This window comes from Clinocottus analis, unplaced genomic scaffold (assembly GCF_023055335.1).
Source record: "Clinocottus analis isolate CAN_PGR_092001 unplaced genomic scaffold, fCliAna1.0.p SCAF_2, whole genome shotgun sequence".
Taxonomy (NCBI): domain Eukaryota; kingdom Metazoa; phylum Chordata; class Actinopteri; order Perciformes; family Cottidae; genus Clinocottus; species Clinocottus analis.
Window position 1 is genome coordinate 7,534,155 of NW_027175931.1, and position 18,720 is coordinate 7,552,874.

At 40.8% G+C, this 18,720-nt stretch overlaps 2 protein-coding genes across 6 annotated transcripts in view; both read left to right on the forward strand.

Annotated features, from left to right (window-relative positions):
- The first annotated feature begins 566 nt into the window (after positions 1–566).
- LOC137790676 (sodium channel subunit beta-4-like) lies at positions 567–14,372 on the forward strand. The gene is made up of 5 exons (XM_068585118.1): positions 567–956; positions 8,135–8,298; positions 8,548–8,767; positions 8,921–9,053; positions 9,149–14,372. Exons 1-5 carry the CDS (start codon positions 863–865, stop codon positions 9,237–9,239), a joined length of 702 nt encoding a protein of 233 aa, XP_068441219.1. The 5' UTR covers positions 567–862; the 3' UTR covers positions 9,240–14,372.
- A 2,546-nt stretch (positions 14,373–16,918) lies between these two features.
- mecom (MDS1 and EVI1 complex locus) overlaps positions 16,919–18,720 on the forward strand; it is a 132,539-nt gene continuing 130,737 nt past the window's right edge. For all 5 annotated transcript variants that reach the window (XM_068585409.1, XM_068585410.1, XM_068585411.1 and 2 more), the window contains exon 1: positions 16,919–16,993. The gene's annotated coding sequence lies outside the window, so the exon portion shown is untranslated. The remainder of the gene's footprint in view (positions 16,994–18,720) is intronic.

An 18,720-nucleotide genomic window follows, 5' to 3' on the forward strand; every position in this document is an offset into this window, starting at 1 on the left:
CTCTCTCTCTCTCTCTCTCTCTCTCTCGCTCTCTCTCTCTCTCGCTCTCTTCGCCTCTACCGCTGCAGTATCTCTCCTGCTCATTCCTCCCGGTGCTGGCCAGGGAGACACGCGCTTTTCTGCTTTTTCTGTCCTGGCTGCTGGCTCTGCTCCAGCATCCCTCCGTGCCTCTCTCGTGTGCCCTCCTCCTCCTCCTCCTCCTCCTCCCCCCCCTTTCAGCCTATGTCTCCCCCCTGTGGGGTTTGACAGCCAGCCTGCTTCCCTGACCGCTGCTGCTGCTGCTGCTGCTGCTGCTGCTGCTGCTGCTGCTGCTGAAGCAGTGGAGCTGTCTGACACCACACTGCTGCGCCGCTACCTCTCTGCCTCGCTGCTCCTCGCTGCTTCACGCCTCACACTCTCCTTTGCTGGATAATCGCCGCTGAGCCTGGAAGAGACAGCGACAGAGGACGGCGAAGGGAGGGAGAGAGAGAGAGAGACAGAGAGCCTGCACTTTTCGCTCAACTGCTGAATTCTTTAGTTTGTCTTTGCCTCAGCTTTTCTGGCCTGCTAGGAGTGCAGTGCAGGGGAACAACTGCTCGGTCGAGGAGTCACTGAAGGAATTCATCCTTCTCTCTCTCTTTGCGCTTCCTCCCTCTGTTCATTCCTGGGACAGAGTGCAGAGGAGGGGAGAAGAAAAGAGGGAGGGACTGAGAGCAGGACTTCAGCTGCACAGCTCAGTGTCCCGCCTTGCTCCAGAGACAAACACACACCAAGACACAAACACATTTGCACAGATTGGACACAGTTCCGGCTGACCAGACTGGCAGACAAGGACATATTGACAAAGACACACACGAACACAGACAGACAGACAAGTGGCGTCATGGCGTCAGTGGACCGCACCAGTTCAAGTGTCTCTGGTCGGCTGAGTCCAGGGGATCTGCTTCACGCGGGTCTGGCAGTTGCACTGCTGCTCGGTGAGTTCTATACTTCTCTCTCTACCTTCAGCTGCACTGTCATTCCTCACTCTTCCACTATGTCTCTCCACTCCACCACAAAATTGTACTTCTTTCCTCTGGATAACATTTTTTTTTTGTTGATCCCAGACGCCTCGTGCTGTCTTTACGTTTCAACTTGTTTCCCTCTTCACCTTCCTCTTCTGCTCATTTGGTTGAAGTGTTCTTTTTTTTATGTCACTTTTGGTGGGTGGGTCTCAGCTGTCACAGTAAATCGTTACTCTTTTTTTTAAAAATTTTATGGCTACACACCAACATCTGCTGTTCTATCGCGCCTGCTTTGGCTTCTTCTACTCACCATGCTCTTTCCACATCTGAAGGGTAAACCGCATGGTTATGTCACAGGTGATGTTTACTTGTTGCTGTGCTGAGAGCATCAAGGTTCATATGTAACATCCAACCCTGTGCCGTTCCCAACTTGGACATGTGCTGAGCTGACTAGATGACTGACTAGATGCCTCTTCATGTCTGTTTATAATATGGGGACATTTTCAGGGGAGGAATTTTTAAAAGGGAGAGAAATACAAATGTAGAAAACTAATCGCCTCATACATTAAATCATTTGTTATAGCTATAGTTCTCACCGTGTGTGTGTGTGTGTGTGTGTGTCTGTGTGGTTGGTTGTAGTATTGCTGCTAGTGACGTAGTGGTGCAGTGGTGATTTGTGTTTTTGATCATACACTCACAGTTGAGCCTTATGACGCTAACACAAGACCAACAAGTTTATTTCAAGTTCTCAATTTAAGTGCTATTGACAGTTTAAATTATTTTGATAGTTAAGTCCATTCTACAGCTCAAAATTTCATGCAGGAATATGTTTGAGGCTGGAAGCTGTTTCCGCTCTTTAAATTGTTTACTTTCACATTTATTGATGGATTTTGGGGATTTTTAATGGTCCACAAATGTAATGTGGTTAGTGATACAAATTCAGACTCAGCTTATGCTGTCCACATTAAGAAAAAAGTATTGCATTTCAGTCAAGATAAGTCCTACTCCAGCATCATTTGTTACAATGGCCCCTTAATTGCTACAAGATCTGGTGAATCCGATGCAGTTGAGGCAAAATGAGACAATCTTATTTCAAAGGGAAGAAAAGGAACCAATAGAACTGTCATCACAGAGTAAATGGTGTATAGCCTGTTTAGTAGAATTCAATTGACATCTTGCAAACCAAATGAGATCTTGAAGGTTTGAGAAAAAGAAGTTAACAAGTGTACTGAAAGTGTTTCACAAGAAAATAGTCCTATGAAGGGCTCAATATCTGAAATGTTTCATCTAAAAACAATCCAAGTGAAAGCCACTGTGGACCCTTCCAAATACCGTCAATCAATCACCATCATTTGTTCATTTTTTGTTGTTGACCTTGTTAAGACCTTGGACCAAACTCATTTTGTGGTAGCCTTCTGTTGGTGTCAATAAATAACATTTTATAGGTTCTGATCTGTTGAGCTGCTGTCTTTCCATTCTTTGCAGTTCTTCAGTTTGACCACTGATTATTATGTCCAGCATGTAGTGATATCATGATGAATCAAATGTACCTCTGCTGCACATGCCATCTCATCCGTGGCAGTGATTTTCATCTCCATTCTCCAACGTGACATTACCTAAAATCATATTTCATTATATTCTGCATTTTAATATATTATATGCTTTATGCATCCTTATATGCCCATTACACAACTGTTGAAATGTCATGCTTGTGTAAAACCAATCGTCCTGCATCTTGAATATATTCCCTAATATATTCCATTCCTTTTTCAAAACATTGCAGCAATCTCTTTCAACAGAACCATGGGAAACAGAAATATAGACACAAATGAAACAAAACCCCAATCAAAGTCAGATGTGGAATAATTGGGCAATTATGTATTTAATCAATTATTTTTTAAAAGTCCTGCCCTTTAAACTACTAAGACTACACCTTTGAAACTGTATAATAGAGGGCCAAGTCACAAGAATGATCATTTGAGTTCGGCGTTCTGTTGCATCCTGATCGCTGCACGGACACCGCATGGACCACAACGGCATCATCTCTTGGAGAAAGTAAAGAGACATGGTTGTAGATGCGTATGGGAAGTTCCACTGAGTTACAACCTGCAGGAGACTTCACCTGAGATACAACTTGTATCCTCGACCTTAAAGAGAACTTAGACAATCCTGTAAAATGCAATTGGGCAGAAACGCCTGAATGCACTGACCATGCTACCCATAGATAGATAGATAGATAGATAGATAGATACTTTATTAATCCCCAAGGATTTATATATATATATATATATATATATATATATATATATATATATATATATATATATATAGTCAGTTCAATGAGCGGGCAATTGATCACTTTTCTGCGAATTTTCATCCCCAGTGACACTGTTCTTTATTCTGCCCTATAAAGGAGATGCCTTTACAACCAAAGGTGTATTCTTTACAAATACATAACAAATGCATAACACAACTGAAAGAGAGAATGATCCTCTGAGCAACAGTTGAATGAGAATAGAAGAAATCTTCAGCCGTTTGTCAAATAAACTGGAAGCTTTGATTTGAGTAGGAACAACAAAGCAGCTGGGAACAAGCTAAAATGCACGAGCGATGTGTTGCTTGAGCAACACTCTTCTTCAAACTTCACAATATAAATAGAAGGTTAGTCGAGGGTTAGTACTCTTGGAATATCAGATGAATAAATCATAGTTAAAACCTCTTCCATCTGACCGCTGAGTAGACTGTAGAGGGGCTAAAAAAAAGAAGATATTTCTGTTCCCACAATATTCTCCCATCATGCAACACCACGGGAGCATCGACTAAATGGAAGTTTGAATCATTTCATTCTCCTTCTTTTGGGGACAAATCTATGTTTTGTAAATGCATTTGCCGTCTGAATGAAACACAAAATGACTTTGGATAAATTTCCCATTGATCGGGTCACCATCGTCACAACAATTGACCCTCCTCCCCAGAGATTTGGCTGGAGCCGCCACTGTTCATCCTTCGCACAGAGAGGCCACTGATTTTACGAGCCCTCGCTATGACAGACACGACTCAGAGCACGGATTACTTAACGGGCCAAACATGCTCCTCTGAAAACAAAGAGGTGTAATCCCAAACGTTCCGAGACATGCAAACACACAAAACAAATATCACTTCAACCCCCTTTCATCCTCCTCGCTTTCACAAGTCTTCCTTTCACAAGGTGCCATACGTTAACATAGGGGATTACGCAACGCGTTTTGTTGTAGAGAATAAACAACCAACGGCAGGAAGAGCAACACGGCAAACGGATTTAGCGCAGCGCAGGTTTACAGAACAGCAGTCGGTTTCAGTAGTTGGCGTGTCAATGTGATGATTGTGTATGTTGGTACTGGTGTGTGTCTGTATGTGCAGTGTGACCGTGACCCTGCCTTGGCCACAGTTGATTTAGTGTCTTACCTGCTGTTGTAATTTCTTAGCTTTGCCGTCACTTACTCACCTTGAGGAGGACATCCCACCACCTCTCCGTCCCCTTCCATCACTTCCTGCCCACTGCAGCAGCTTCATTACCACTGATCCGCCATTCATCTCTCTCCTTCTGCCGGTTACCTCCCTTCCTTCTCTCTCTCTCTCTCTCTCTCTCTCACCCCTTCCCATCACTTCTCCCTCCCTCTTTTACTCACAGAGGTAATAGTGTCTTCGGTCGGTTCTCAATGGGTTCACTTGAAGAAGCATTAACCCTTCAATCTGTGGCCTACTTAGAAAAAAAAAAGAAGAAGAAGAACTCACCTTCACAGACAGCCAAGGACACACACACACACACACACACACACACACACACACACACACTTGCAGTCAGTTGCTCTTTCTCCCATCAGTGATTCAGATATTGATGGTTTCCCAACTGAGACAAGAGATATTTGATAGTGGAGCTAAAAATATCATACATTCCATTACTCATGTACACTCAAGTGCATGTATTCATACCGGAGGAACAGACGCACGTTGACATGCATGTATACCACGCACATGCACAACACAACTGGGCTAGTGGTATCGCAGTGTGTGCTTCCACGGGTGTTTGTCAGGACAAGCTGAATACATTTGAGAAGAAGAGGAAGGGGGCGGAGGGAAAGAGGATAGTAGAGAGCAGAGGTGTAGAAGGAGGGAGGTGTGAAATCTATTTCTGGGCACGAGGGGGGACACTCCTCTCCGATATGTAAAAGATCATCGCGCTTCCACAGCGCGTGAGCCATTTGGAAGGGAGATTCTTCCTTGTTTCTCCCGTGTTTTCCTTTGCACCATTATTCTCTCTGAAGCGCTTCTTTACTAACCTTGCTCCGTGGCACTGCGCCAGTACTGATTGATAGATTGTAAAAGATTTTTTAACTATACATTTAACGGCGATTCAGACGAGCAGCCGGCAATAGAAAGCATTTCAAACCTTTAAGTTGTCACGGATGACACCCAAAATATAAAACCAGCTCCCCATGTGTCTCCTCGATTTATTTAGTTATAGCATCCCTGAGAAAAACATTCTGAGAGCCAGTATGAGTAATCTTTTTGGGGGTTGGGGAGTAAAGAGAGCAAGGCCGAAAATGTCCAGTGCTGCAGAGAAAAAGAATCGCAAGGGCCCATTAAAAGAGAGCCAAACTAGAAACGGAAAAGAACAAGGAGAACCCGAATGGCCTGAGTTGCTAGTGAAAGGGAGGCGACGAGTCAAATACAGAGGAAAAGTAAAAATATCATATGCTAGAAGACGAGAGGAGAGAGGTGAAACGGAGAAGTACAACCAAACCATACTTATTGAAATACTTTTAGTGTATAATTATATAATTGTATTGCGACATTCAACGATGTTAAACTGTATTGCCACATGAACCAGACAAATGTATCCAGTTTGTGTTTCATCGTGAACTACACGTGACACTTTACACACAAGACAGCTGTTAAAAGGTTGAATTAGAAACAATGCACAACACAGTTAATTGCTGAAATCTGAGGCCTGTTTACCACTTATGATAATTTCCCTGTTGATTACAAAATCCTCCTGTGCTGTATTATCAACATGTGGTGACCGCGTCGGGGGTTGGCTGCATTCACATATTTGCTTTTACAGCCATGTTTCATTCAGCTCAGCCCCACTGGGCCTAAGGGACACGGAGACAGAGAACATACAAATGGAGAGAGAAAGAGAGGAAAAAAACACAATAATGAGACATCTGCTTGCTTACTATATTTATCATCCTCTCCCATTAACTGATCAAGACTTTTATGTTGATTGCAAATGGCACGAGGGCTGCTACACACTGCTACTGGTAGGATGGCACAATTATCTCTCTCTCTCGTCAGCCAAGTGTGTTTGATTTTGTCCCTGCTCTCTGGTTGTCTGCTGAATCTATAAATCAGACACAGACTCGTCCTAGGTTAATAAAAAGATGAAGTGCAATGTGCTATAGCACGACGAGCATCATGTTTTTCTAGATTATAAAAAGTATCTGTATCTTTTTTTTATCACTAAAATGATATATCTTCTGCTTTTCATCCCACACTGCCCTTTTCACATGATACACAAATGATTTGTTTTCATTCTATATACATTTTTCACATCCACAGTTGCAATTGGATCACTTAATCACAGTAACTATAAATTGTCGGCACCCAAAATGGGCAATCATCTCAACTTCAAAAGTGAGCACCCCAAAGGATTACAGTGTGTCCAGAGCATTTAACACTCAATGTGTGAAAGTCAACAGGGATTTCATCCAAAATGACTTGAGGGATTCGGCCGCTTTTGTTCACACTGATGTCTTCACAGAGCTGCAAAGCATGCAGTGGAAAAACATATTATATGGCATGCCTATGTGTTGCTTTAAAACAGTTTGCACCATGTTCAAGTGCAACGTGAGCCTGAGTGGGTCAGTATGTAGAAGAGCGTTTATAAATAGGACCCCCGAGTGTGTGAGAGACACCAGAGCACAATCTGAGAATTACACCAGCTGTCACTTGAAAAAATAAAAAAACATACTCAGCCCAAATCTCTTTTGTAAATGGAAGAGTTACTGTGTGTGCTTCTGCTTAGCGCAACAACGCCACATGACACCAATACCATTTCTAAATAATTAGTTTTGATTTGGTCGCATTTTCGTCTCGCCGTCAGTTACCCGCCCAAGTCTGACACACATTCTGGTGTGACTCACAGGAGCGGCGATGGAACTGAGTAAGGGATATTTTCAGAAGAATTCATGAACGCACAATATTAACCATCCGAGGACAAATATTAACTTATTTATATCCAGGTGTTTATGTTCTGAAAAATCAGTCAAACAGGTGAACAAATCCAAAGATGCGCAGGGAATAACACACATGACAATGTGGACAAGCACAAGTAATGGGAACCTAAATAGTGAGAAACTGAAGAGGGAACGGGCTGCAGGTGAGACGGACGTGAGGACCAGGTGAAGGGAATGAGAGATGATCTGGTGTGAATGACAGGAGTGTTAGTTAAACAGGCAGGCAGGATGAAAACAACTGTTGTTTGGATTGGAGTGAGAGGATTTACTGGAAACAGGATAACAGTGCTAGCATCATGTCTTTATGTCCAGAAAGTATTGATAATACTAAGAGTGAAAAGCTGGTGCCATCAGCCTCAGAGTCAGAGTTGACTGAATCAAGAGAAGATCTTAAAATCAATGTCCGCCAGCTGTCGCTTGGCACATTTTACTTTGTATTGGGAGGCTGCAGCATTGATTACGGCTACATCATCCTCAACCAGAAACTGAGTTTCAGTCTAGACTCAAGAAATTCAAACGCACTAACAAAGCATATGAAACACTGTTTGGGGGGACGGGGTGGGAGGCGGAGCGGGGGCGGGGAGGGCGGGGGGGAGAAAACTTTCATCTCATTAGCAGTACTTACTGTAATATAAGCTACTTAACTTTGTAATGGCATTACTCATCAGTTGCACTCATCTTTTACAGTAATCCTAGCCCAGCCAAGTGAGCTCGCAGACAAGCATTACTTAATCGCCTGTCATGTATTATGTTCTAAAACCTGGTTTGAAAGCAAAGTAACCTGAACTATAATTGACCCAACTTCTAACTAGAATGTCTCGTGTATCTTTACGTTTATCAAAGCCAATCTTTTCCTTTCTCCCTTTGGTTCAGGTGTATGGAGTGTTGGTGGACTGGAGGTCTCGACAGGTAAAGTGTCTCATCTTTACGCAATTAATGGCTCCACGGTCCTGCTGCCCTGCACCTACTCCTCCTGCATTGGTATCAAAAACCTCTACTTCAATTGGCACTATGACGACAATGGAACCATGATAAAGGTAACACAAACACACACACACACACACAGACATACACCCTCACTCACTTGTTTGCAGGCAGGAGCAACTTGGACATACTGTAAAAACAAAATACTAAAATTACCTTTACGGACCTTTTCTGTGTTGCATGCCTTGGACTCCCATGCTAATAATATAGATCAATGTTCATATGAATACTGATCTACCCGTCTATGTGCATCCGAGTACATCTATTTCTGTGTGTCTATGTATGTGTGTGTGTGTGTCTAGTTATGTGAAGCGGTGATTCCTGTTGAGGGAGTGGAGCCCAAGGTCGGCGTGTACCACGAGCGTGTGGAGTTTGTCGGCTCCTCAAAGAGCAACAACATCTCCATCCTGCTGTGGAACATCACCTACGAAGATGCTGGGAACTACTACTGTTTCGCCAGGAACGAAAAAGAGAAGTTCCGCAACCACAGTGCTGTCTACATTCTTTACGTGGTGGACCAAAGTATGTGACACATGAGTGCATGCTGCTGCACAACACCTAGCTTCAGATTACACCTGCTTACAAGTGCTTGCACCTTAAGACAGATACACATGCACAGTGTCTCCTCTCCCTCGTTCTCCCTCACACTGGCTTTCCCTCTCTCCCTCTTTCCAGTTAAGGAGATCGACAATACTTTGACAGTGATCATTGTCTCAGTGCTGGGTGGAGTCATTGGATTCAGTATCATTTTCATGGTGATAAAGGGCTTGGTTATTCAGTTTATCCTCCCTAATTTAGATGATAAGAAGTGAGTAGATCGCTGTTGATATATCGCCTTCATCCCTTGTATTTCCTCCCTCTATGGGTGTTCATCTTAACCTTTGGTTTCACTGTCCCCTGCAGCAAAGAGTGCCTGGTCAGCTCAGGGAATGACAACACAGAAAATGGAGGTTCAGGAGCCAAAGCAGACAACAAAGGGACACCAAAGGCATGAGTGAAATGCAAAGTACGTCTTTATGTCTGTATTATATGTTCGACAAATGTACGAGCTCAGAGAAAGTGCTGTTACCAGTGGACTGGTTTATCTTACTAGCTCGCGGGTAATACAACTTGTACATTTATATTTTAAATAATGCTTGAGATTCAGAAAGTGTGGAATGTACATCGGCCTGGATCACTCTCTCAGCTCCATGACAGCCCATTTGTTACACAGTGTGCAGCCTCTGTTATCGACTTCTGCTCTCCTGAAACCAAACACCTTCTCTACAGCATAGCCTCAAGTAAACTGCTTCTGCTCCCAAGTACACTTGCTGTTTTCGTACCCTCTTTACATCATCTCAGAGGTATAACTTTGCGCAAAGCAGATCCTCAGTTGTTCTTTTTAGACAACTGACACTCTAAAATACAGGTAACCAGTCTCAAGTGACGAGCTTGCCAGAATGTTTGATTCTTGCATCCGCAACTCAAAGTCAAACCTGGGCCCAAACAAACCTAACCAGTGGGAACAAAGACACCTCAATGCCATGATGGATTGTCATCATCTATCTAGTGCCATGATGTCAACTGAAAAACTGCACAGAATACCCAAATCCACCTGCAAACCCAAACCAGAGGATTCTTCAACCAGAGTTTTGTTTATAAACCTAAGCTCTTTTTCAGTTACAAAATAAATATAACTTGTTGGTTAAAACTGGTAAAATACATTTAAAAAATAAATGGCATTGTAACCAGTATTTTAGTAGGCTACTGACTGAACACGTTCTACTCTTTTTATGATTTAACAAATCCTACGGTGGTTTGGAGTGTTTTCGAAGCATTTTCTCTCCTGACCTTATTATTCCTGAATCTGACCTTTAATACTGCCACTGCCAGTCAGAATTCCAACTTGCGTATTCACAGCAGGGTCCAGGTTTGACACACTGTTGAGGTGTTTGGTTCATTAATGCCAAGAGTAGATTTTGATAAGCTACTTCCGAGCTAAGGCTGGCAACTGGGCTTTCTGAGGCGACTGAAGGATCCAGTAATGCACAGGTTTTTATTCTTTTGCTTTAGAGGAAACACAGGTGCCTGTTCTGCTTCTGCTCCCTCTGCTGGTGGGAAGATAAACAAAAATAGAAAATACTATAAAAAAAAAAAAACTCTCATCAAAAGACAATCCCTAGATTACCTAGCTCCCTATAGAAATGAATGAAATTGATCATGCCGCTTCTGACTAATAACCAATGCATTTTTAGCATGTGCGCATTTTATAGAACTTCATATAAGTATATGTTGTCTAGGACCACAGTGCAGTAACATTTCTGTGTGTCTCTGTATGGTCCCATTTAACCCTTCACATGGACTTCAATCAACTGAAGCTCTGTCAATGCTTGACAACCACCTCCCATCACCGCTCCGACTTTTCTTCCCCTTAAACCAGGTCAGAGTATTGAAAAGGTGACTCTTCTTTTAGTGCTGCGACCTGCATGCATTTTTGGGAAGGAAAGGGGGAAAGGCATTTTTACACTTATTCAAAAGTGAGAGCATTTTCATATCTATAAATGTGAATCATGTACAATTCATGCAGACTCTAACTGGCTAACTTTCAATACAAACTTGCTCTGAGAAGCGTAAGAAATCCCTTTCCCACACAAGTCTATTGATGCTGCCTCAGCAATGCAGGTAACGCAGCATTGGGACAGATCAGTGAAAAAGAATGTAATGATAGTCAGGGAAAAGATGTTTAATATTGTCCAAAAAATAGTATATTTTAATGAATTCTAAACATAATATTGAATATATTAATGTTATCAAATGAATGTGTGAATACCCCTGGAGGCCAGTGGTTTATTTTTCTTTGCCAACTGTCTTGTTTCATGTGACTTCAGCCAATATTTTCACTGTTTTGCTCAAAATTTAGCCAACAACTACTTTCTGTGACTGTCGCAACGTTGGCATCAAAGATAATAAGAAGTTTGTGTTGTGTTTCTAAATAGTACTGGTGTCTTAGCACTAAAACGTTTATTGGTAAGAGCAAGAGTGAGCTAAAATGAGACGGGTGTAAATAAACAAAATGAAAACCAAAAGATAAAATATATTAATATAAAACATGCTCAAATCAAACAGCTTGTAACAGGAACATTTAGAGGGGGGAAAAAAGCTGAATCCAACAAAGTCTTCATGATCTCACTTCTGCATCTCCTGATAAATGTGGACGTACTTAGAGCTAAGACTGGAGACAAGGACCCGACTCTCAGTACAAGAGCAAAAGCTACACACAAACATACACGCACACGCCACACACTCACATACTAGGAGCCATTTTGAAACCAAGGTACAGTACGCTGGCCTTGCATACAAACAAATACAGCACTTTGTCCACCGTTCAGAGTGGCTGCACAAAACAGGAAATCATGGACATGACTCACAAGTCATTGCTCTTTTATAACACATTGGCAGAGTTGACACAATCCAACATTTTCACGTTGTGTTTACCTGACAACGGTGCGGCGTCGAAATAGTTGAAGAATTGTCCGAACACGTGTGTGAAGACAGAGCTGTGTGGCAAGATTGTATTATTATTATTTTTTTCACCTCTGTCCGCCTGCTGCCCTCTACAACTGGAGTGCATTCCTCTTTTTGCTTTCAGTTGAAGCAAAAAGACAGACATCAGATTATGCAATAACCTATTATAAGGCACTTTATAGATGGTGTCTGGACTGGCTGTGATGGAAACTGTCTGTCCAAGGCACTGTTCATTGTACCAATGTATGTATCTACACTGTACTTATGTAGTGTATTTACTGTATTTCAGTTGAACTAATGCATAAGCATTAGATTCATACTGTATATTGGACCGATTAATCTACTTTGGAAAACTGTAAAGGCTCCTTACATTGTAACTGTGACTGTACAGTGTTAAAAGTGATACAGCATCTTTGTCGTGTTGTAAAACTGTGAATGTTATGGCTATAAGGAAGCATTTCACACACACACACGCACACACACACACACACACACACACACACACACACACACACACACGCTTCCCTGTCTATCGAGACTTGTGCAGATCCCTCTGTAAACAGGGTACATCCAAAGTCTTCCTATAGGGAAAAGCAATATTGTAGAGTTGACCTGTCTGTTTGTGCACTTTTCCTTCTTCATACTTTTAACCCTTACAAACGCATAACAAACAGGTGGTTTCATTGAAGGAGTGTGTGCATTGCGTGGATATGTGTGGATATAGTTCCCACTGTGTAGTGCTCCTTTTTTTTTCTGTGATCCCCTCTTGATGTTATGTTTTCTGGATTATTGTGTTTTTTTGGGGGGAGAGTCTTTCTTATCTGTGACTATCATGGCTTTATTTCCCTGAAGTGACAAAGTGGAAAACCTCCACAGCAAATCAGACAGGTATGTGTGAAAGAAACTAATGCTACATAATGCAATGCAGTCGAGAGCTAGTTGTGAAACTCTGTGAAATATTGGCTGTTTTACTTATTTTTTTTGAATGATCTTTGTTTTCTCACAGAAGCCCCCTTGTACACTCTAACCTGCCTTGTCTTCAATATCCGTCCTGAAACGTACATGAGTCTTAAGGTCTGCTTGTAGTGACTGCTGCAGTACTGAGTCTGCCAGGTCCAGCTTGGGATGCTTCTCTGCAGTGGTGCAGCACAGGAAATACAGTAGGACTGCCACCTAGTGGTAGAAGCCCAACACATCATGGTCTTCCCCTTTGGGGGAAGCTAATGAGACATTCAATTTAAAAATTCACATTTTGATACAGATTAAAATGGCTGCATTATGAATTTATGTAAATGAGTGATACAATCATCGCTACAATTTCCATAGTGAAAACAACATAAACACAATATAATAATGTTTAAATTGTTGCTAATTGCTTTAGATAATGCTAGTAATTGTTTACAAGTATACATAATTGCAACCCCTGTGCCCATTCAACATTTTATCTACATAAAAAAGGGGGTGATGTGTATAAGTTTACACTAAATCTTTTAGGGAAAGGATACATGCAACAATTTGTACACACATGAATCCTTTATCAAATCGCTCTCAGTGTTAGTGTTACTGTCACATTACTCGCTAAAATGACCAAGAGTTCTGACTGACCACTATGATTACTCAGAGTAAGTATTGCTCTTACTGCCAGAGCGGCTGAAACTCAAACTGCCAATCCAAGAGTCTCACGTCTGCTGTTGTCGCCACACTACGACAATGACACACAACTTATTTAGTACACTTAAACTACAGTAATTATGTTGAGTTACCATCTACCGCTCTATTAATGGCATTTCAGTACTGAACTGTAGATGATATTGCTCTATGCTACTGTATTTCTAGCAACTGAAACTCACACTGCCAAGCCAAGAGTCTGACGTCTGCTCTCTGTCTCCCACATTCCACACAGATCAAAAGATCTATTACCGCTGATGTAAAATCAGCGGAAAAGTCAACTTTACTACAATCCTGATTTAAGGGGATGATAAATACATATGAGATGAAATATGTTACAATACTGGCACTAAAACAATTGTGTTCCTTGACAGAATTAAAATGATTGGAAGTGTCAGAATCATTTTTACAAAGATAGTGAACTTTAAATTATTGTTATCGATGCCAAATTGTGATGCATATTGTGAGCTATTGTGTGTCGATAGTATAGAACACGCCTCGCAAATGCCTCCTGTCGCTCTTCAAATAAAGTATCTTATAGACCAAGGATAGCTGAATTAGAAGCACAGACTAACACTGACCTTCCAACTGCAGTCCTGTGTTTTAAATAATTCCAACAATGTTGTGCACATCTAGCAGCTGGTAGTGTTATTTTAACTTAATCAAATGAACAAATTCATATTTACACATGAAACACTATACACTAATGTTGTACGAATTATAGTGTTTTATAGTAAGTCGATATACTGCAGCAAATGACGATATTTTGCTCACATCTATGTCACATACACAAGACATCTGCAACCCCGGGTTTCCTTGATCAAAATTCCTCTGATTATTCGGCTGTTTGTCTGTGTTTGTGACCATGTTGCTCATGCTCCCTTCATAACTATGCACCTCAAACTTTTGACTTGTTAAAAAAAAAAAAATACATACTGGAAATAAAATGTTTGAAATTCCCAAAGCACTGTTGTGTCTTATTGTGTCTTTGTCCGACCTTGGAGAATGCTCATTCACTTACTTCATCCAGTTCAATTGCTCATAAAGAAGGCAATCACTCAAGTCTATTTGAGTTACGCTGGCGTATTAATTCAATGGACAGTGGTGAAATCTTCTTTGATTCCTGAAATACTCAAGCTTTTTCTTGCATACTATTCCCTCACGTAATTTGCAAGATCAGTACAATTCTTTCTACCAACACCATTATGGCCAAATTTGGCCTTTAGGGTAAAAGAATGTCTCACCTTTATCTAATGCAACAGAAATGACTACAACCGCACGAAACAAAAATAGTTTTCAATGAAAATAAAAGTCTTCTATAGCTATGTCTTATTCAAAGACAATATGTTATATGACAAGTTGAGTGATGTGATAAAAAAAAAAGTAAATTTCCAAAATAAAGCTCACATAAAATGATCCACTTCATTCTATGTGAGGATGTTGGAAAATATTCTTTTTTTTTTTTTTTAAAGCAACAACATAGTAGAACATTGTGTTTCCATGTCTGCACTACAGTAGGCTACAGTTACTACAGTATTTTCTAATGCTACGCACAAATCATGCAACAAACATAATGTTGATATTGAAATGCAACCTGTGTTCGCTGTGTTTGTAAGCGTTCAAAGAGTGTTAAAATTTACCCACCACATAAGGTGGTGTTCTCTATTGTTGTATTATATTTATGGATGCAACTCACCTACATTTTTTCATTGTGTAAAAGCTGGTGTGAGGGAGGACGTGAACCCAGGCATACATTGTCTTAAAAAGCAGTGACCAAAAAGAAAAAAGATACCTTCACACTCCTGTAAATGATTTGCTGGCTCATCCCTGGCAAGCTTTAAATAGACAGATATGCTTCTTGTTTAGCCCTGGACCTGTTACTTATCATCTCTTTTGTTGCAGTGCCTGCCACAATAACACAAATCGTAAATATAGATAAAACCACTAAAAGTTTCAAAGATGCCCACTCGCACGAAGACCTCTGACATGCATTCAATATATGAAAGTAGAAAACATTATTAAAACGTGTCTCAAGAACACAATTTTGGTATGGCAGTACAAGAAGTTATACTACAAAACAACACACCTTGGACTTGAACTTTTAACTTCTGTGATAGTTAACAAAATCTATAAATGCAATATTGCATTATGAAAAGTTTGGTATACTCTGCCATCAAATTGCATTATTATTGTTGTGTCGCCATCTGCTGGATTTGACCATTTGTGATTTTGGTTGTATGTAGTATGTCCGCCGAGGCTTCCGTACTACAGCTCGACGTAAATTGGAAGTTGATTACAGTCTATTCTCGGAGCCTTTAGATATACAGTCTTATGGTAAGTAATGTGGCAACATAGCTTAATGTGGAAATGTGTCTGTATCTGCATTGTATGTTGCTCATGTTTTATTGGTTTTACTGTCTTTTTACATCCATTGGCTTAATTAAAAAAGCGCGCCCTCTGTTGACCAGCCGTCACTAGTGCCAATATTAGCTGCATAGCTAGCGATATATGAGCAACTCTTTTTTTCTGAGTGTTGACAAGGTAAGAAAGTCTCACCTTTCAGCGCAACTAGCAATTGGAAAATAGAAGCGTGCTAATCTGCGGCAAGTGAGACAGGCAAATTATTTTTTAGTTTAGCAGGTTATCTTTTTTTATTGTGTTTGAAGTGTGGCCTTTTTTAATGTGCAGCCCTGTTTAAACAAAGATAGGACTTTTTTTTCACAAAACACAGGTGTAAATAACTAATGATGGCTGAATTCCATTTAGCTCTGCTTATTTCCGGTATCATAAATGCTGGCTCACTGTCGCTCTCCCTGTGTACTTGAGTATAACTGAGCCATCCTACCTTCCTTCTTTTAGTATGCCAAGCCAACATATCTGCTGTGTGGAATAACACGTCATAACTGACGTCATGCAGTCAGTGATCTAAGGTGCTTGCGGACATATTTTAGAACAATATGCATTTTTGTCTGACAATTAATAATAAATAACAGACAATTGCCAGACAAATAATTCTAATTAATTAATTAATGTTTACAGAGTGTGTTTGAATGAACCGCATATTGGCATGTGATAAACCACATCATTCTATAATATATGTTTGCTAAAAGTGTAACTAAAAGCAAAGTAAAGGGTGATCACAACAAAAGTGTCTCTGTTCTACTGAAGTGTCCCAGTAAGTGTGACATTGAGCCAGCATGCACAACACCATGACCTTGAAACTGAAGCAGCGAAAAGGAAATTCAGCCGTCATACATTTCATCATTTACACCTGTGTTTTTCCAATTATGACAGTTGAAAATGACGTTGTGAAAAACATAACACTGAGGACCTTGGTGCGTCACAATCGTGGCTATGGCACAAAGTGATTTTTAACTTCCTATACGATGTAATCTATTAAATAGCTACCCTGTGTGAACAACACATTTGTCAAAACTATCCGTTGGAGCCCAGGTTTACCTTTTTTGCTGTTTGTAAAAAAATATAGCATCTGGCCTCTGGTGAAAAAAGGTGACCTTACTGCCTCTTGTGGACACTTCCATACTGCTGTTGTCTCGTTGGGGTTTCTACACATTGGTAAGTAAGAAAAATGTTTGGTCTGTAAAACAGGATGCTTGTATATGCACACAACGCATCACAGCTGACACTTCATGCCATGTGGGAGACAACTATAACTTCAGCACATCACTAATTAAGATGCAACTGCGGACATTTGATCAGGCTCCGGGTTCAGCCTTTACTTTTGGATTAGTTTGCAGGTATGATAGCCCCAGCTCATGTGGGACAGAGTGTGCTCGCCCTGTGACCCACTTTCGGCTTCCTCTAAGTCTTGTTTTTTGGAGAGAAAAGTGCCTCTGGTGCAGAAATATTCGGAGTGCAAATCTGACGACTTCACTGGTGTTCTTGGGAAAACCTCTGAATGTATAAGGTTAATAAGTGCTTTAACTGACAGCTACTTTCATTATTCTTCATCGGACTCCTTTTTGAGTAATTGTTTAGTCCGTAGAGAAATTTTGGGGAAAGAAATACCTGTCCAAAGCCAAAGGTGATGCCAGGACCCTGAAGCTAAAGCAGTTAAAATGAATGTGGCACATTATCAGTTTGATTATTTACATCTACGCATTTTACACTGCGCCACGTCAAAATGTGGTGAGCGGGACATGTTGCTTATTGACTTATTGATTCAGCTTCAAAGCCGATGGCTATACTGAAACGGTTTATACGAAGCAATTTTGATTTGTGTCAGTCTAAAGTTCAAAAGAACTGCGCCGTAAGCAGCACTGGGGCGCTGTCCAGTGTATCGATTGGTTCACCCTCAGTCTCCGAAGCTTCCCATCCATCTGAGTGTTACCTTAATTGCTTTGCAACCGGGAACTTGACAAGGATTCCACTGTCTGCTGTTACTGGAAACGGAGATAAATAAACCTGATCGACTGTTCCATTGATTACGTGTCACATCTCTCTTTTGATGCGACTTGTGCAAGGAGATCACGGATATTGATCGGGATGAGTTTGTATCTGGTGGTGTGTTTTTGTGTGTGTGTGTGTGTGTGTGTGTGTGTGTGTGTGTGTGTGTGTATGTGCATGCGTGTGCGTGCGTGCGTGCAAGCGTACGTACGTACGTACGTACAGAGTTCCGAAGCGGTTGTTAAAATGCACTCTACTTCAGTATGAGCTTAAGCTCATTAATCATTCACCTGTGGCCTTTTGCGTTTATTTGTTTTTGAGTTTATTCAATCGATATAGAGTTTGACCTGTTTGTCATTTACAGTCTACATAATCGTGATATAGGGATCTATCCATTGTGGTCCATCTATTTATTAATTTATTTTTGATAGAACTAATGGCACTGACGTTTTAATACTGCATGACTACAATCAGTACCTTATCTTAATGTTCACTTTATGTAAACTGTCCACTAGGGGGTGGTACAGTATAAAGTATTTTCAACAAGGTCATCCTTTCACATCGACTCAGCCTCATTCAAGGAGAACAAGCACTGATATAGAACCATATTGCATTTTTGACTTGTTAACTCATCTCTGGGGATCTTTTTGATTTTTGATTGTTTTCAAAAATGCAAATTTAATAAGTTCAAATGGGTTTGTAAGTTTATTTTGCTGAATTAAATGGTTTCATCTTATTCAGCTCACAAAGAAAAAGTATATCTTAGAATAGTACACATAGCCAGGGTTTTGAAAACACAATGATCTATATTTTCATCCTGATATTCCACAAACATGTCTGCCAGAGAAATGCATTTGTATTTTTTGATCGAATAATTATTTTGTCATTAAAAACTG

Coding starts and splice junctions, on each gene's coding strand:
- LOC137790676 (XM_068585118.1), top strand. CDS start 863: ATGGCGTCAGTGGACCGCACCAGTTCAAGTGTCTCTGGTCGGCTGAGT. Junction 957..8,134: donor GGCAGTTGCACTGCTGCTCG/GTGAGTTCTATA, acceptor CCTTTGGTTCAG/GTGTATGGAGTGTTGGTGGA. Junction 8,299..8,547: donor ACAATGGAACCATGATAAAG/GTAACACAAACA, acceptor GTGTGTGTCTAG/TTATGTGAAGCGGTGATTCC.